A 20,779-nucleotide genomic window follows, 5' to 3' on the forward strand; every position below is an offset into this window, starting at 1 on the left:
AAAATAGCAGATCTACAAGCTTACAACACCTCACGCTGCGAGGCGTTGTAAGCTGTCTAAGAAATCTCTGGAGAATTTTAATCTGCAACACAATTTTATACAATATGGTCCCTGCTTCATCTCTCTCTCAGCTAAGGGGTCCTTGGCCTGAAAACGTTGAAGACCCCTGCCATAGAGAGAAGTGGGCTTGCGACAAGGAGAAAACTGGTTTAAATCCCCAAACTTGCTGGCCAAATCTGGGTAATGCAATGCTTTCTCCTCACTCAAGTGCTCCAGTGGAGTTACTTAAACTGCATGGCATAAATGCTGTGGGTTTTACTGAGCAGCTCCCAGTAATAAATGTATACGAGTAAAGATTTTAAGAATAGTCCACTCCACACTTGACAAACCTCCCCTGAATTATCAACATCCCCTTCCCCTTAAACAACGTTTCAAACAGAATATAGAATAGACCCCTGTCCTCTCCGACTGTCATTTGCACTATAGTCAGAAGTTTCCTGACTGCCAAACTGAAGCTGAGGGATTATTCCACTCAGTGTGTGCCAAGGCTGTTGCATCCAGATGTGTGTGCGTGTGTGCCAGCCCGCCCCATTACCAGATGTATGGCCGACAGTGGTCTCTGTACCCATCTTTACTGCGTGCCAGGGGGTACAAGGAATGGGAGGAAGCAGACGAGGGTGAGAAGAAGGGGGAGGGGGGGTGGGACAGCTGCCAGAACCCTGCTGTTACAGCAGATGGCAAAACAAATCTTATTCAACTTATGTCCAGGGTTATACAATGGTTATACGATTGGTCGACCTCAGAGAAGATTGCGCGCTGGAATGAACGTCGCCGGCCAAAAGCCTGTAGGTATGAATGTGAGATGTGTTCATCTGAAGGAAACCCTCGAGCTGCCAAGTGTTGAATTATGGATTCTGTGCAGTGGTGTTATATCTCACCTCTCGCAGCCAAATGTGGAAAATTGAAAACGTCTTGAGCCCCATAGGTTTTGGACAGTTCAATCCCTGACAAGCACTTGTGTGACAGTATTTGTATGTAAAAACGGTGTACCTTGCATTAATTGTGGCTGGTGGGATGTTGAAACATGGCCTTTTTCTAAACCTAGTGCTTCAGCTCTTCATATTTCCTTCCAGAATATGTGCTGTGAAACTGAAACAACATACCATCAAACCCCTTGTCACCAGAGAATATTGCCAGAATTTAATGCCACCCTATCTTTAGCTGCAAAATCCAAACAGCATCAATAGGGGGCATCCACAACCAACAAACCGCATCTCTTGAGTCAAACCCTCAGTCTCAGCGTGCTGACCAGTCAAGTGACAACAACAACAACAACAACAACTAATAGTGTTCCAAATGGCAAGAGCCAAGATATTCCAACTATGAGGGGAGAGCTGATCATTAATAGGCACACAGGGCTTCTCTTCCATCCACCTCCCCAATGTATCTCCTGCCAAACCCAATAAGGGCCATTAATTTGTTAAAGTCTCTGAGTCAAGAATGCTACTGAGTCCAAGAGAGGGATGAGTTTGCCTTCTTTATCAGTTGCTATCATTTGTGAGTGTGTGTGTGTGTGTGTGTGTGTGTGTGTGTGTGTGTGTGTGTGTGTGTGTGTGTGTGTGTGTGTGTGCGTGCGTGCGTGCGTGCGTGCGTGCGTGCGTGCGTGCGTGCGTGCGTGCGTGCGTGCGTGCGTGCATGTGCGTGTGCGTGTGGGTGTATGAATATCCCAACACTTTGTGTCTAACAGTCCTTTGGTCATGCATTCTGAAGTTGCCTACTCACCTGCTGAGTCAGGCAGTACGACCCACACCTATACCGCACACTCACAGCCCACAACACACACACACACACACACACACACACACACACACACACACACACACACACACACACACACACACACACACCTGTCTTTTCTTTGAACGTGTGTGCGGTCAACTTGTCCAAGAAGGGTGATGCTTTCACCATGAGAGTCAAAGAGATGAAAGATCTGGGCCGGAGTGATGTCAAAGCAGTGCAAAAAGAGACAGGGCGAGAGAGAAAGTTAGAGCGAGAGAAACTACACAGAGAGAGAGAAGAGAGAGAGAGAGAGAGAGAGAGAGAGAGAGAGAGAGAGAGAGAGAGATACAGACAGAGAGACAGACAGACAGAGAGAGAAATGAAAACAGACATGCCTTATTCTCAATGAGGCTTAAAAAGCCAATTTTACTGGAAAGCTTTCTATAGTTAATGTATTTAAATAGCAGAAGTGGGGCCTGCAGCTGCAGATGGTGTTCTGGCCTAGGATCAAGTCACACCACACCAGGCCTCCTTCCTTTCTTGTTCCTCTCTCTCTCAACCTCCCTACCAGCTCGAAAAGAATACCAAGACAAAAGATGTACAGTACTAGACTGCCCAAAAAACACCTCAAGAAGTACTCTAGATCAGTGGTTCTCAACCCCTTTATAGTCCAATTGTGCGGGCGTAGCTGAATGGTTAGAGAGGCAGCTTGGGAAGAAGAAGGCCATGTGTTGAGGTATCCGTGAGCAAGACACTTGACTGCTCCCCTTAGTTAGCGCTTATCAGAATCATCTGAGCAGCCATCAGCTGTGTGAAACTAAAAAATCACACCCGTGTGAACTGAGCGGTGGTCCCCCCCCCCCCCCCCTTCCCCCCTGTGTGTGTGGGTGTGTGTGTGTGTGTGTGTGTGTGTGTGTGTGTGTGTGCGTGTGTGTGTGTGTGCCTGGTCTGGCCTGGCCTGAACAACAGCGCCCCTCCCTTAACATGTGTGGTCAGAAAAGGTTAGTGCAGGCTACAGACAGACAGACAGACACGCAGACAGACAGACAGACAGACCCACACACACGGCCACGTATAGGAGCGTTGTGACCACCGCTCAAAAACTGAATTTCCCCCACGGGATTAAGCAGGTCTCCTACTCTCTCTACTGACCATGCAGCTCCCAAACATTAACACAGTAACAGCCTACTAATACAGGAAGCACTGTGGGGACATGTTATTTATTGATAGACTACACATACACATCTTCACTCATTCATACTGTAGATCAATCCAATGCAGATATCTAGTTCCAGCATCACAACATAATCTTTTTGAATGTTTCATCTTGTTTTGGTGTTTCACTCTTTCTGCAATTGCTTCTAATCTATGACACCTGAATTTCACTCCATGGATCAATAAAGCTTTATCTTATCTTATACAGAGAGAGAAAGAGGTTCCAGTTAGGCATTCCAGAAAACACAGATTATACCACGTTGTTTTAAGCCTCAGTCTACATCCATCCATGTACAGTACGTGAAACCCTTTTAGCTTATCGTCGTTGTCGGGTGGAAACCTTGTACAGTATGTCCAAAACCGTTTGTTTTGTATTTATCATTTTTAAAATGATTTAAACTAGTGAAAACAGACTACAAGCACACAACGCTTGTAGATCAGCTGTTTTCACTACTTTTGTGTGATGGCCTTGTATGATGACGCAGTGCTTTACTTTGCGAAAAGATTTACACATTTTGAAACTTGGAGATACAAGGTTTCTGCCCGTCAACAACGATATACCACATTGTTTAAAGCCTCAGTCCACATCCATCCATGTACGTGAAAACCTTTTAGCTTATGTGAGGCTGAGGCCCCATATTATAGCTTGGACCCCAAGGTCGTCGCTAAGCAACTCCACAGGGGCCAGCGTGTAATGAAAGCCACGGTCACGGCTGGGCTAGACGAAGCAGGGTAAACGTCTAGACAACAATACCTATAGAGGTCGAAAGAGGAGAGGCTATTGGGAGGTGAAGGGGTCAGAGGTCGATGTTAACCAATGAGAACAAAGGTGCAGTGAAGGAGTGTGAACAAACGAGCGAGACACAAAAGTGCAAGGTCTGTGTGTACTCTAAAAGTTGTGCAAACAGGGTGCGTGTTTCACACGGAGCGAGTGATTATCCGAATAATGAGTTACATTTATCCGAATAATGTACCCTCCAGTCACACATTGGGGCCATTCAAACTTGTACGTGGCATTCATTGTTTGTAAAGGAGTTTAGTAAAATGCGATATCTGTCATTTGAAATAAAGTGGCCTGCTCTCACACAACTGTTGAGAGCACAGAATTGAAATCACAATACGTTTTAAAGGATACTAGATAACATGTCCAATTATACCACAGGGATCTATTCAGTTCCTCGCGTTATGTCATCGTACCTTATCTCAAGTACTTAGCTGGCACAATGAAACTTTTTCTTGGACAAAATTCAAGTGTACATTATAATCCTGAACAGCTGTGTGGAGCTGAAGTCTTCAGTGTGTGTTATGTGTGTGAGTGCATGTACCTGCTCGTACTGCTCTGCCCATGAAGCCGGGACACTTGACTCACATCCGTTACACACCAAACAAATGGAAACTAGGAACAAGGAATAAAGGGCCTTTATGCTAGCAGGTAGTGCTGTAATTTCAACAGTGGAGGTAGGGGTACTAATGGGGTCGGCAGTGGCTCGTAGTCGTATAGCGGCTGCTTGGGAATCGGAAGGTTCCTGGTTTGATCCTCCTGGGCTAGTGTCCCTGAGCAAGACATTAACTCCTTAACTGCTCCCGATAAGCAGGTTGATGTCTTGCACAATTTACTCCACTGTCTGTGTGTGTGTGTGTGTGCGTGTGCGTGCGTGCGTGCGTGCGTGCGTGTGCGTGCGTGTGTGTGTGCATGTCTGTGTGTGAGTCTAGGTAGGTGTGTGTGTCTGTGAGCGCATGCGCATACAATGTGTGAAATACACATTGTAAAAAATCAAACCATCAGTTCGAAGTGGAGTGGTGCATTTGAACAGCTATACCCTGTGTGTGCGTGTGCGTGTCTAGGCTGCTCAACAGCACCACTTGGTCAGCCAGCGGTATTGCAGCTGTTCGTGCTGCACCATACATAAGTCAAATGTAGGAAGCGGCTTCACCGCTCCAAAAAAAGAGTGTATGGAAGAGCGGAGTGTGGTGTATGCGTGTGTGTATAAAGGCATAACCTAAAATAAGGCAAGAAGGCTGGTCACTGGAGAAGAGACAGTGTTGGTTTCCCCAGCCTTATACAGGTTATTATATGATTACCCCCAGGTGAGCCCCAGTGGCTGTATTCTGGGGAGGCAGTCACAGTACATTTTTACCATTTAGTCATTATATTAATATATAATCCTGTTTTATTTTATTTTACAATAAATTACAAATCAGGCTTTATGTCCGCCTTGTAAAACTAAAGGACGTGCAAGAAGAGAGCTTAGAGAGGCGATGTGATAAGATAGCTTTATTACACTGAGACATCACAGGACAGGTACCTTCAAAATCTTTACAGACGACAGCAAAATCATGGAGATACACACACAGACACTCACACTCCAAACAAACGTGCACTCATACGAGAAGCATAGACCAAGTGGTGGTAGTATAGATACCGGTATGTGGTAAAATTATGTGACACAAGGTCATCTTTACTCCAGTTTTCTATGTGATATTAAGACAAAACGGAATGACCAGAGCCAACTTGATGTTAAAGTTCCAAATAGGTAAGGCCCATTTTCAATTTTCAGCAGCATTGCCTTGGCTGGGCGCTCCAACAAACACAATGGAAGTGTTCTGGAGTGGGAAGCCGGCAGGGGATTGTGTCATTGTTGCTGCACTAGAGACTTCTACTGGAAGACAAGACAGAAAATCGTAGTCAAACCCAGGAGCATGTGGCCAGTGGCTGCCATACCACTCTCTATTTTAGACCTTTGTATTGGTAGTACTAGAATGTCTTCTCCTCTCTCCTCATTCATGATCCTGTAGGTCATTTTATGTTGGCACTGTCGTCCCACACACACACACACACACACACACACACACACACACACACACACACACACACACACACACACACACACACACACACACACACACACACACACACACACACACACACACACACACACACACACACACACACACACACACACACACACAGTACTGTACACAGCGGACAAAACCCCAGTGACACAATCCCTGTGTTTGCAAATTGGCAGTTGTCGACAATCGTCGAGTGAAATCAAAAGGATTGATTTGAGTGGTTTCGTTTTATTTCATCCGCCCCAGCTTGTCAATCCAAACTACAGGCTACATCAACAATCAATACAAAAATATAGTACAGCAATTTTCTTGTCATAGCAAACATTCATACCTGTCAATGGCTCTGAAGCCATCAGCAGCCATTCAAAAGAGAATAACACAAATGCTACACAAAGCCAGGGGATGGGGGAGGGTCATTGCTTAACATTGAAGTGTTTCTTCATAATAGCTACACAGCACAAAAATATACAAAGATGTACAGCCGTCACTGACAGTGATTACAGTCACATATTGAGGACTTGGTGCCAACAGTGTGTGAGCTAAGTTGCTTTTTGGTCAAATACACAAGTTTTATTATAAGTATTATCATGTGAAGCTTTGAGTTGTACAACATTTGTAATATATCTTAACCACTTGACCAGGGTCCCCCAGAAATCTATACTTCATCCCCTCTCTTTCTCCCTCTATAGCAAATCTCTTTGATGAAAATAGATGATCTACAAGCTCAAACTAGTTGCAACAGAGAGCTTGTAAGAGCTGGTATTTTTGCCAAATGTTCGGCCTAGAATAGGGACACTAGGGTTCAAGTGATTATGTTTGTATACCAACCAAAACTGATCATTATGGGAAAACATACTGTAGATGTGAATAAGAAGTGAATATATGTTATTAGAATGTGCGTACACTCATCTGGCTTCAAGCCCTCATTATGTATTATTACCAATTTCCTTTATGAAATTGGTGTCACGGAAATGGACAAAGAATCGACATAAGCAACTCAAGACAATTCAGCGAAACCTTTAAAAGTCCAACATCCGCAATGGTTCACTTCTCATTCCCTTCCGTTTTTTTTCCTTCTCTGTTCCTTCTTCCAAAATCCTCAGGCCTTCAAGTGCGCGCACGTAGTCAGACCTTGTACTGTTTTGACATGTACTCTGTCGACATTATGATGGGACGATTCAACTTAAAGTGTTCCATGAAAAAAAGAGAAAAAAGGGGGGAGACGGATGCATAAAACCTTTTCACCAGGGAAACATCTGCAGATTCCACGCAGGTGAGTCATAGGAACGTTTCTCCGAGCGCACATCAAAAGCTAATCGTCAAAGATAATTATACACATAAAGGTATCCAGTGAACTGCACGCGGGAGGCAGGCGGTGGGCTCCCCTCCCCTCCCCTCCCTTCCTACCTGCCTGCATCAGACTACACCCCACCCCTCACTCGCCCCACAAAACCCCCCCGCCCCGACCCACCCTCCCAATGCCTCGCTTTACACACCTGGGGCAACGACATGTAGCTTAATAACAAAGCAAGGCGTCTTCATTCATTGTGTGTGAGTGCAGGCGAGGGTGCATGCGCGGGAGGGAGGCACACAGTGGTAAAATACTGTAGTGCGGAGGTGGAACATTGTTTTTCTATACTCTTCTTCAGTACAATACATGGCCATTTGTCGAGCATTCACATTAACGTCGCATGGCAGGAAAAGATCCGGTCGCCACACATCCTGCGTTATCAAAAGCACATGCAGGAAACCTACCCGATCCCCACGGAGCTCTATATATCTCTCTGGGGCGGGCAGGCAGTCCATGAGATGTTTGGGTGAGATCTTTTCATTTAGCGGCATTGTGCTTCGGTGACAGTGGCTTTGTCCATTGAAAATCTTTGCGGAGGCGTTCCTGCGTCTTGTAATTGTCTTGTAGGGAACACAGGGGGGCTGACCTCCGTGATCCCTCCCTGGTGGAGGTGGTGGTGGGGGGGGGGGGGTCAATGAGAGGTCATGGGGTCAATGGGAGCTTCTTTTAGAGTGGAGGGTGAAGTCACTGAGGTCAGACTCATTCAGCCACCATGCTTGAGAAGGTCAAACGTCTATGTACACAGAGTCAGCAGTTCCAAAAGAACTCTTTGTCTTGATTCCTCAGCATTCAAGGTCCAGTGTTTGGCAGTTACGGTACATACAGTAGTTCCCTGGCCTCCCCTAGTCTTCATCAACTAGCCGCTCATCTCCCTCTGTCTGCCTCTCTCCGTGGAGGCCCTTTCCTCCCCCTCCCCTCCCACGGTCCTCTCAGGTGCAACAGTCTCGCTCCAGGTGGTGCCTGAAGCCGTGAGAGGGGGAGGGCAGGGAGGTGGAGGTGGAGGGGAAGGCGGAGGAGGAGAAGGAGGAAGACGAGGACTGCAGGAGGGAGGGGTAGGGGCTCATCTTTTCGATGTTGACGTAGGTGGTGTTGAGCAACACGTAGTGCTCCCCGCTGAAGCTGGAGAAGATGGCCGAGATGCGGGACACCAGCTCCGAGAAGGACGGCCGCCTCTCCGGCTTGGGGTGCCAGCACTCGATCATCAGCGTGTACCTGGTGGGGAGACGGACAGGGACACCGTTAAGATAAATGAAGCATTAGAACTGTCTGAATCGCTGTAAGCCTGCCTATTCACTATTACTCCTAGGCCCCTTTTCCACCAAAATAACTTTGCTTCTAGAACTGGTTCCGTTCTAGGTTCTTGGATTCTTTCACGGAATCCAAGAACCGTGAAAGATTCTTTCACGGTGCTTTCACGGAACCGGCGGCCATTTTTTGTTTCCAGTTCCGAACGAAACCTTTCCAACTTTACGTTCTGTACCAATTCATTTTCAGTGGAAAGACTCTGAACTGGTTCGATATTAGGTTGGAAAAAAAGAACTGAACCGGTTCAACCCTGGTGGAAAAGGGGCCACAGAACAGCGATTATTTTCTCTGTGTATGTGTGTAAGAAGACGAATGTAAGACCAAAATATCCGCCGCTGTTTCACAACCGTTGGGTCACTCAGTACCCAATAGGGGCCTAGGGGCCTAACAGGTCCGTGGACAAAGAAGTCATGTAATAGAGAAGTGTTATTCAGTCTGTTGGATGCTGATTTCATGGTCGACAACGCATAATAGAGCATCGCAGTTGAAGCCCCGCCCCGTCCTCACTCTGGTGTCGGAAGCGTTTTCCGCATTCATTTCTTCCATAGACATTTCATAAAGTATTTATTTAAACGTTTTTAAGCCTCGGACAAAGCCACCTCGGCTGGAGAGGGATCATGTCAATATTCACATTTCTTTGAAGGCAAAGATTAATTAGAAAGCTGAAAAAAAGGGCAGGGTACAAGACTGTGTACATCATTATTTTTAAAATTGCGGAAACTACACTCCCAGAATGCCTTGCGAAAGTTGTTGTTGTTTCCTGAAATAAAGCCCTTAAATCACGCTCAGTTTAGTTATCCAGGCCCAGCATATGGCCTGAAATGTAGTGATTGTCATCTCTGTGGACGCTCTTATCGTCATCCTTAACATAGTGCATCATATTTGTAAAAGAAAGACGATCGCAGACGATCGCTCACGGAGTTTCTGTTGACGTGCAATAATCCGCCGGGAAGACAGGGGGCAGTAGCTACTTCCGCGGTAACCGCAAGATACACAAAAGAAGAAGAAGCTAGACCAATCACAGACGTCAATTTCACCGGATGTACATGTTTAGCAGTATGGGAAATGCAGTTCTTTTCCGTGCGATCTTGATTAAAACGTGTTTTTACTAAAACTAGAGTGATTGCATACATACTCGGGGGTTCTACAGGAGCATATAGAACCATTTTACAACCACCAGCCTAGTGGTAAAGTGTACATTGAATTGCTACGACTTTGTGGCTGATAATGAAAAACGCTATGGTGAAAATGAATGGGTTGTTTACTTCCGACACCGCACTGCGATGCTCTATACGGTATGTTTGCACCCCGGTGCCAAATCCGTATGGAAGCGCAGGTCTATTGTGTTGACCTACGTTACACTGTCTGCTGCATGTGTGTGATCCTGCTGTTCCTCTACCAACTGGTCGACTGCATTTATGTCATCATCTGAGCCCTGATTTCTCCAATGTCACCTATTCCTGTACAGCGACTGCACACGGTGAATAAAAGTGAAACACTTCACAGGAGATGATGACAGATTTTTATTACTGTACGCGCAGACTGTTAAGTGGGAGTGTTAGAAGCGACTAGACAGTGGAGGGAGTGAAACCTTTCCTTATGGACTTATAAGGTCTTTTGTTTGCGTGATGAATAGCTGAACTATTATCTTGTCTGAGCTATTTCACACAGAGGGACAGTTGAGAGGAGAGCCAAACAGGCAGAGGGTTTGAACTTTATCAAAAAGGGATTCATTTCCAAAAACATCATTAAATGGTGTATTACCATTTATAGATAAAGTTATTAGTTTAAATTTAACTACACAGTAGTAAAAACAAAAGACGTTCCCAGCTTCATAAATACTTGTTTGGCTGACAGTTCTTTAAATTACATTAGCAGATAGTTTTATGAGAGGAATGCTTTTACTGTTCTTACTTTGACAGGCAACAACTTTCCTTGCTCCAAGTTTTCTACTCCTATTAAAGTGAATAGGCCGTAAAACGGTTTAATTCAGGACAACAAGCCATGTTGTTCCACAGGAGCGAGGACATTTACACTACGTGCCATCATCAAAAACAACCATGCACGGTCATGATTGTGGAATTGTGAGAATGTTTGCAGAGGTGAATCACCTCCATTCAGTCAGTGTCTTGGTTTTAATTTACAGCTTGGGAAACGTGGGCCTGAGCCTCCATCACCTGAACTCCCCCCTCACCCCTCTGACACCCATAGATGCTATACAAATAGTCAACCTCATGGTCGGAGCCATATTTCAGACAGGGGTGAAACCGCGTTTGTAGTGCCACAGTGGTTCCAACACTTAGGGAGGGTTTCTCAAACTTTTCCATGATAAGAAACCCCCAAATAGCCATAGCCCTTTCTACCCAGTGCACTGCAGATTAGTGGGCGTTGGAATGCCGCAGTTAACTTGTCAATCATTGACATGTTTACCAAATTTTATTGTACTTCAGATGCAGTGACTTGATTTCTCAGTGATGGCTTTAGACTTCTTGGCACTCGTTGCACTGTTACTATCCGGCTAGCCCCACACATCCGGAACTTTAGTGGATAAAACAAACTCTGCCACTTGAGCCAGCTCTGTAATGAGACATAAGGCCGGCCTGATGAGCTGTTAGTGCGTTTCGTGTGCTGGTCTGTCGCAGAGGATTTGGAGCTTATGGCAGATGATGTCTTTTCCAAACGTTTTCCCCCTACACTTTATCCCTACATCTCCTCTTTCTTCAGTATTTCTGTCATTTTCTCGTTTCTTTTGTGTTCATTGTGGCAAGTCTCTCTCCCTACACCTGATGAATTGACGTCAATGGACCTGGGGCTTTTTGTGTTGTCCTTTCAGCATATAACCTTTTGGCTGTACAACCTTTACAGCCTGTATCGTGTTAATAAGGTACTCAATCAATGATTGATTATTTTAGGCAAAACCTTTTACCCTTCAAACTATTTCAAAAATGGCAAAAACGATACATCTAAAACAGGGGTCTTCAACAGGGGGTCCGGAACACCTGGGGGGTCCTCAGAGTTACTACAGGGGGGGCTGCCCAATATATGTGTGATAGGATAATTATTTTAAATGAACAACTTGAACAATCGCATCTCTATTCTGAGGAGAACTTAGTGCGAGGCGTTGAGAGCTTGTAGATCGTCTATTTTTGGCAAATAGGTTTGGTGTAGAGGTAAAAAAAAAATCTGACCAAGTACAGAGTGAAAGGTATTGACGAGTTAAGTGGTTAAATGTATGGAAAAAATAACACATAAACACAAATTCAACATAGACTGATGATTGTGAGGTCAACTAAGTCTATGAAAATCTGCAACACAATTTCATACGATATGTACTGGGGGGTCCCTGCTTTATCTCTCTCTCAGCTAAGGGGTCCTTGGCATGAAAAAGTTGAAGACCCCTGATCTAAAAGCTTGCCAAGCAACGCGTCGTGAGCTTGTACAGTACATTTTCGCACATGTTTTGAAAGTATAAAACACGGCCTGAATGCTGAAACTCCCTCCCCCTGTTCTCTTCTCTCCACCTCCGTCCATGTCTTTCCTCTGTTCTCCAGTCAAGCCTCTGTGTTTTCAACGGCGTCTCTCCCAGTGCCAGTGAACCGCTGCACGGCTCCGCCCCTCCCGCCGTCCCTCCTTTGTGTGTCTTCATCAGCCCTGTCCTGCGCTGCTGTCAGCGGAGCATGCATGGAGGATATGAGGGTATACCTCCAACAATGGGCCTCTGTTCCTCCCCGTGCCCCATGCCAAGGAGAGCCACTGAGTCGTGACTTTCACTGAAGCCGGACAGGGTGAAGGACAGGGGAAAAAGGTGTGTGCGCGCGTGCGTGCGTGCGTGTGTGTGTGTGTGTGCTCGCCCGTGTGTGTGCTCACTCGCAAATAGCAACAGGCTCTTTGTAGGTTACCTTGTCCTTTGCATGCGTCTGTGTAAGCTGTGATGTGTTTTGTTAGTATAACTACTGTCTATACCAGTGGTTCTCAAAAGTGGATTCTGGGGAGTCCCAGGGGTCCTTGAGGAGGTTTCAGGGGGCCCCCAGCTAAATGATTAACACATAGGATGCCATCATAGGGTTAATGGAACTCACGAGTCGCGTACATGCGCGTCGTGCGTGCATACATCGGCGTCGGTGATGGCCCTGCATCATAACGTTAATGTGGTCCGGTATAATCCAAAACAATGTGTGATCGCGTTACCATCGAGCTATCATTGCGGGGCAGGCCCCATTCACTTACAATGGAGCTAGAATGACGCTCTGTTTCACAGAGCTCTGCACACGTCATGCGCGTCACCAGTGTGCGTCATCAGCGAGCGCCGCTGAGGCTTATGGGTAATGTAGTGTTTTTGCTAATCTGGCGATAAAATAGTAATATTGATTATTATTTATTGGTAGACATTTCCAGATGTCTTTTTGGCTATTTTCGCAGCCAATGTGTTAATATACAAGAACCAAATGGACCCTTCTGCAACTCAGAGTGTGGATAAATGGAACTAAATGGACCCGTAAGAAAAAGTGAGTGTGTGTGCGTGCACGTATGTGTGTGTGTGTGTGTGTGTGTGTGTGTGTGTGTGTGTGTGTGCGTGTGTGTGTGTGTGTGTGTGTGCATGTGCGTGCGCGTGTGCGTGTGCGTGTGTGTGTGTGTGTGCGTGCACTCACAGTGCGTCGGGGCAGAACTCGGGCTGCAGCAGCCTCCTCCCCTGCAGCAGGAAAATCGTGATGTCAAAGGAGTTCACGTCCGAGTAGGGCGGGGCCCCGCGGGTCATCAGTTCCCATAGCAACACGCCAAAAGACCACTGGAAAACACACACACACACACACACACACACACACACACACACACACACACACACACACACACACACACACACACACACACACACACACACACAGACACACACAAACACACGCAAACAAAAAAGAAGCACATGAGATGAGCCGTTTAACCCATTTAGGCATAGAATTATTGAATGCTTTAACCAGTGAAAAATAGCAGATATACAAGCTCACAGCGCGGCACCGAGTGCCGCGCTGCGAGCTTGTAGATCTGCTATTTTTGAAAAAGTCGTGAAAATGTGTGCAAATCTTCTGAATATATGTATTTTCAAAGCGAACGTTTGTAACTCAAATTTTGCTTCTGGGGGGGTCCCTGGAACTAAATATTTTGAGATGGGGCATGAAAAGGTTTGAGAACCATTGACATAGTGGTCTCTCAAGAACAGACTAACTGAGCTCCATTTAAGTGAAAAGGACCTTTTCTTTGACGATGGCTGGCCAGATTGCTGACATAGAAACATAGGTTTTTCAAAAAATACCTTAGAAGGATTCAAAAGACACTTATAGAATCGGGTCAAAATTCTAATTTTCACCATTTTTCAAAAATAGCAGATCTACAAGCTCGCAGCGCGGCACTCGGTGCCGCGCTGTGAGCTTGTATATCTGCTATTTTTCAATAGTTAAAGCATAAAATAATGATACACAATAACGTGTACCCGTTCTGAATGGGTTTTAATGGCACGAGCTAATGAGCATATTTCCCAGCGCGCCTCCCATGGGTTTAGTATCTGGGTTAAGGAGATAAGAGGTTGAGTTATAGACACAGAGAGTCATGTTAACCATATAAATCCTCCTCTAACGGGGGGCTCAGGAGAGCTCCTAACAGCCAAGATGTGATGATTCTGGGCTGAGAGCTGAGATCGTGCGTATGGAAATTCTGGGCCGTTTAAAATAACAATTTCGCCCGAAAGCCAATACCGATATTTGTTTATTTCGTTTTTGTTGTTCATTCATTCTTGCTTTTTGTGCCAGGCAAACATCTTCAATATAAAAAGAATGACTCTTCCAACTCCTCAGCTTGGTAGACTGCAGATAATCAACACACCACCATAGCCAGATACATATGGCCACTGCCATCTGTGAATGTTTACTTATTTTCCAATATCCCGAAGGCAGTCAACAAGGCAAAATATCAGGCAAATATCGGCCAATACCAATATGCGTCCAATATATCGGTGCAAGTGCAAGTGTTTGCCTGATGCAGTGGTACTCAAAACCAGTAAGACTCCCTAATCGGGAGATAAGCGACCGCCAGGTCGCATACACAAACTTTAGAAGGCAATCGTAGCCAATCAGGAGGGAACATGGGAAATGGGACAATTTTAGGCCAAAATCTGTAGGAGTAGTGTCCAAAAATGTGTTTAGCAAAAATCAGCCTGATGGTGGTGTAGAAGAGGGCCATGTGAGAAATGAGTGGCAGAGATATGACTAGGGTAAAAGGGTGACGTGACGTGACTGACTGACTGACTGACAGCCGGTGGAGCTTTTCATAGTAAATGCGACCTGACAGTCGCAATAAATGATTTCAAGGACCCCCATAACTCTGAGAGTTTCAGACTATAAGTGTCCATAGAACCCTCTCAATGCACACCCTTTGATGCATGCGTGTGTGTGTGTGTGTGTGTGTGTGTGTGTGTGTGTGTGTGTGTGTGTGTGTGTGTGTGTGTGTGTGTGTGTGTGTGTGTGTGTGTGTGTGTGTTTGTGTGTGTGTGTGTGTGTGTGTGTGTGTGTGTGCGTAGGCGCGTGCGTGTGTGTGCCTTTCGCTTACCACGTCTGACTTGGGGGTGAACTTGTGTGTCTGCAGGCTTTCCAGGGCCATCCACTTGACGGGCAGCTTCACTCCGCTCTTGTTGTGCACGCTGTAGTATTCCTTGTCGTACACATCCCTGGCCAGGCCGAAGTCTGCTACCTTCACTGTGTAGCTCTCATCCAGCCTAGACATGACAGAGAGAGAGAGAGAGAGACAGAGAGAGAAAGAAAGAGACAGAGAAACAGAGAGAGGTCAATCCACTGCTCTGACTGGGGCCGCCGCTCCCAGCCAAAGACACCCCAAATATGGGAGAGTGTCTGCCATTTTTTGGATCCATAATGGGAGCTGTATAACAGACCTCTAAGCTAGACAGACATGCCAAGTTGGAATTATTCTGCCTGTGACCCTGAGATCGTTTTCAAAGGTCATGAGCAGTTCTCCGAGACCGTCTTCGCTATCTGTCGTACGACAACGTATATGGGGGCTTAAGTGGTCATTTTTATTTCGCTCCAATAAAAAGAAAATCCAAATGCCTGGAAGAGATAAAAACGAGAGAAATGAGGTGATATCTATTCTATTCTGTGCTGTCTGAGTGTCTGTGCTGTGCTCCTGGCTAGCGTTCCATGCACTCACATGCAGTTGCGTGCGGCCAGGTCTCTGTGCACAAACTTCTTGCTGGCAAGGTATTCCATCCCTCTGGCCACCTGCAGTCCAAATCCCATCAAGTCCTTCACCGTGGGGTTCTGCAACAAACAACACACCCATCAGCACCAGCGGAGCACAGAGAATGGCCATCTGGACTGGCAGCGGAAGTGAACACGAGGAAACTTTAGTGTTGGATAAACAGCGGAATGGCTGAAAACATGTTTATATCTGTGTGTCTCTGCGTGTGTTCTTACGCCGTGGCTCTGCCGGAGGCTAGCCGTCTATTAGAGGGTCAGTCTTTATGTGTGTTTGTGTGTGTGGGATAATCTTGACAACTTTGAATCCCGAGATCCACACAATTTCGATTTTTAAGTGTGCCTATGCATAGCATGGGACACTTATTGTTATCGCTCATATTTAAGCCATGCATGGATGAGTTTCCCCAAAGTTTGGCACGCTACTCCTCCCACAGTTTTTGCACCACACACTCGCGCCATATGTCAAATCGACCGGCTTACTCGGGAATCGTGTGCTATTAACTTGCTAAGAGAAAGGTTCTATAGTTTAATTGATATTAATTTATTAGTGAATTAATTTTCCCCATTGACTTATAATGGGAATCGCAAAAACTCACATTCAAATATTTTTCTCTCGCAAACCATAGGGGCTACAGTTTCAAGACTTGAAGAGGAGGTTCATAATGATTTCAAGGAATAAATACAAAATAATAGTGTCATTTGGCCTCATAGTGGCGCTATAACAGCCCAGTTAACGTTTTGGCCTGTAACTCTTGAACCGTAGATCGGAAAATTAAAATTCTTTTTTCCCTGGATTCCTTGGGTCAAGACGCATCTCCCAATACAGGCCACGCCCATTTGCGCCAGGGTAGATTTTCCGCCATCTTGAATTTTCTCCAAAACACACTTTTTGCTCCTTTTCCTACATATTTTCGTCAAATGTCTTAAAAACCGGTATACATGATCTACGAAGCCATGCGATAAACATAGTCAACGGATATTTCGATAGACCATACCGTTCGTTCGTAACGCGCTTCCAAAGTTAGCGGGAGGGGCACGTTTCGCAAACAATAGCCATAAATCACAAACAATAGGTCGAGTCAACACTGAATTTCAACCACAGGTCGGGGGTGGCATACTCAACGAATCCCCAAAAGCATTTCCACTTCGCCACATGGTGGCGCTATAACGGACCACTTGCCTCGTAACTCTTGAACCGTAGGTCGGAGAATTAAAATTCTTTTTTCCCTGGATTCCTTGGGTCACGACGCATCTCTACATATAGGACACGCCAATTTGCACATGGGAAGATTTTTCACCATTTCGATTTTTCTCCAAAACACACTTTTTGCTCCTTTTCCTACATATTTTCTTCAAATCACACAAAAAGCGGTACACACGATCTATGACCCCATGCGATGAACATAGTCAAGGGATATTTCGATTGTCCATATCGTTCGTTCGTAACGGGCTACCAAATTTAGCGGGAGGGGCCCGTTTGGCAAAAAACAGCCATAAATCACAAACAAAAGGTCGAGTCAACACTGAATTTTAACCACAGGTCGCGGGTGGCATACTCAACAGATCCCCAAAAGCATTTCCACTTCGACCCCTAGGGTGCGTCACAAACGCGCAAAACGTAACCGTTTCGTGCCAGAACGCGTTTTTCACGGGGAACGACCCTCTCACAACGAAACGCGGACGACTCGGCGGATGGTCTCACAGTCCAAACCGCTACACAAGGTCGCGCATTTAGCCAGCTGCAGGCACACTTGTCAAAATTGACTCTGTCAATTCTAGTCTTTCTTTTCTTTTCACATGCGGGCATCTGTATGTACATGCACAGCTAAATCCTCCGATTCCATTTAACTCTGAAAGAGTAAGAATGCATTCAAATGGACCCACAAGAGAAGTAAGTGTGTTCTGGTTGGTTTTCATTGTATTTGATCGTGCCAAGACTCACACCGCTTATAGGTCGAATCATTAAAACCAAGGCATGTAATCATTGAGGATATGTGTAGCCGTATACGTGTCTGACGTGGTTGACCTTGACGCATACAAACATTTTACAATCAGCCTCCAAGTCTGTTTATGTGTTCAATGTTTATAATCAACTTTTATTGATCACAGCTTGAACAATGAAACAACATGAGAACCAGTTAACATAAAGAGACATATTTACAAGGAACTGACCTGTGTGTGTGTGTGTGTGTGTGTGTGTGTGTGTGTGTGTGTGTGTGTGTGTGTGTGTGTGTGTGTGGGTGGGTGGGTGCGTGTGCATGCATGTGCGTGTGTCTGTGTGTGTGTGTGCATTTACAATGTGTGCATGTTTCAGCACTCTATGCAAGAGTTACTCATATAGCAGTACAGGTGAACACGTAAACATGTATTTACATGGTGTGTGTATTCACATGTTCATCTACACTGTAAAAAGCACATTATGTGTGTGTGCATGTACAGTACTACAATGCACACACATAACGAGGCTTTACTTACGTGGCCCTCGTCGCGGATGAAGTTGCGCAGGTCTCCGTGCTTCATGTAGGGCAGGACCACCAGGGGAGAGCCCTCCTGGGGCAGACAGATCCCCAGCAGGGACAGAACGTTGGGGTGGCTGAAGTCCTTCATGATGATGCCCTCCTTCAGGAACTGAGACACCTCCTCCAAGTCTGTGATGCCTGGACCATGATGATGATGATGAAGAAGGTAGAGCGAGGAATGAAGGAAGAGAGAGAGAGAGAGAAAAAGAGAGAGTGAACATTAACAGTTGCACAATTGTTTATTCTTAAATGTCATGTGTATGAGTATTTTGTGTAGATTGCATTTACGAAGAGTGCAGTTAGGAATCTACAAGCTCTCGAATTTTGCAACATATCTACTAAGGGTGTCGGAAAAAATCGATATGAATCGATTATCGGTTTCAACACTAGCGATACGGCCGCATCGATGCGCGTTTACCCGGATCGGTCCAAATCGCGGCCGTATCGGTCGATGTATCGGTCCTAAAGTAATTAATCGGATTAATCGGATTTTAGCATTAAATAATTAACCTGCTGTGAAATTCTGAACTTACTTACTCATCGTTTACTGTTACAAATCATTACTTCAAAAGTGAGCGCTCTGCTAGCACAGTCAGTGCTGCAGTGAGTGCAACGGAAAGAAAAAAAAGAAAAAGCTGCCTGCTGCTCTGTCCTCCAAATAGAGCTGTGTTTCTACGTACTGCAGTCACTGTCTTGCGGAAAGCCGCAGATCTACAAGCCCACAGGGTGTTGCATGTGGATGGGTTGTAAACTTATAGATCTGCTACTTCCGATGCAGCGTGTATGACACTCGCATGTGCGACACACAGCGACTTGTAAACAAACCAACAACGTGTTAGTTGAGTTCCATCACTATGGATTCATTATTCCAATGGAGAAACGCAAGTTTGGATTTTATAAGAATGCGACAGTAATGGATTGGATTATAACACTTTTCCCAGTAGAACCCGGTTCTACTAGAACCATCAGAAGTCCCCGCGCTTGTCGACAGCAAAGGTAATAATCACAGCATCAGCTTTTATGGCAAAGGGCTACTATAGAGTATTGGTTTTCAAAGTGGGGTCCGGGGACCCCCAAGGGTCCTTGAGGGAGTTCTAGGGGGTCCTCGGCGAAATGATAGGAACCAAATGGACCCTTGGGTATGTGTAACTCAGGGGAGTGTACAAATGGAACCAAATGGACCCTAATGAACCCTTGGGTATGTGTAACTCAGGGGAGTGTACAAATGGAACCAAATGGACCCTAATGAACCCTTGGGTAAACTTAAGACAGCCTGATCCATGTCAAACTGGAGGTCCTTGACATTGATTTTTTTAGAACTACTGCAGTAGAGCCATAAGATAACAAGTAGACATGATGTGTGCCAGACTTCAAATGTTGCACTTATAGCCTACTTTATACTGCTGTTGTTACTGTTGTAAAGTGGATCTCTTTGAAATGATCTTATTGACTGAATAACAGCAGGCTCTTTTACTAGTTTTATTTGGTATCTGATCTGTGGCATTGCTGAGGATTGATCTGATCTGTGGCATTGGTGAGGATGTATTTTAGTTTTTCAGTGTTATTATAGCAGCTTTGCAAAGTACAATTATTGCACTGTACTGAAGCCTGAAGGGCCAGGCCTTTTGTGTGTTTGTTTTATATTTCTCCACCTGACCAACTGTAACTGCTAAAGTGAAGTTCTTAGAAATGGGTGTGTGAGACAGATTTTCAAACCATGTCAGTAGGCTTTGTAGTTTACATTAATTATTTTTTGTATCTACATGTCTGTGTCTATTTTATGATTTGTCATCCATCTTTCTTTACAATTTTCTGTTATTCCATGGTCTTTTATGAGATATCCATTATTTGAAGGTCAGCAATGCTACTTTATAGATTATAGCTTCTTAATTGAATGGAAAATTAATGTTTCATTAAACGTATGTATCAGATCACACCGTATCTCATCGAATCGTATCGAATCGTATCGAATCCAATCGAATCGCATAAAATCCACAAAATCGAAATCGTATCGAAATCGTATCGAAATTGCACCGTATCGAATCGTTCTGTATGTAAGCCGTATCGTTTCCGAATCGAATCGTTAGCCCATGTATCGGATACGTATCGAATCGCCTTGTAGGGGATGGATACACACCCCTAATATCTACCTTCACATAGATGTAATTTCCTTCTTATAACCTTGTTGGAGTAAGGATAGAGGAGCTATGATAGCCATGGACACAGAGAGAAAGAAGACGGAAGGTTCCTATTGGTTACATCTCAAATTCATACCAGAGCCTGCATCAGGTTGGAACGCTTTAACCACTTAAGCGCTGTATACTTCCTTGTATGAAGTACATAGATCTACTGTACAAGCAGCTCACAACACGCTGCATTGCATGCTTGTACAATAGATCTGCTATATTTACTATCTTTGAAACAAAAAATGTTAAATCATGCAGGGTTAAAGTGATTCAAATAGTCATGCTGAGCCGTTATGAATGCACCAACAATCT

The 20,779-nt window shown here is 45.1% G+C and overlaps 1 protein-coding gene across 1 annotated transcript in view; it reads right to left on the reverse strand.

The window, feature by feature from the left end:
* Positions 1-7,308: 7,308 nt before the first annotated feature.
* met (MET proto-oncogene, receptor tyrosine kinase) overlaps positions 7,309-20,779 on the reverse strand; it is a 101,808-nt gene continuing 88,337 nt past the window's right edge. The window contains exons 17-21 of the mRNA XM_080737408.1: positions 18,238-18,419; positions 15,713-15,822; positions 15,098-15,263; positions 13,153-13,289; positions 7,309-8,410 (exon numbers count right to left, since the gene is read on the reverse strand). Of these exons, the coding sequence (XP_080593534.1) occupies positions 8,128-8,410; positions 13,153-13,289; positions 15,098-15,263; positions 15,713-15,822; positions 18,238-18,419 (878 nt within the window). The 3' untranslated portion in view covers positions 7,309-8,127. The remainder of the gene's footprint in view (positions 8,411-13,152; positions 13,290-15,097; positions 15,264-15,712; positions 15,823-18,237; positions 18,420-20,779) is intronic.

Source organism: Nannobrachium achirus (genome assembly GCF_963921795.1).
Source record: "Nannobrachium achirus genome assembly, chromosome: 11".
NCBI lineage: Eukaryota > Metazoa > Chordata > Actinopteri > Myctophiformes > Myctophidae > Nannobrachium > Nannobrachium achirus.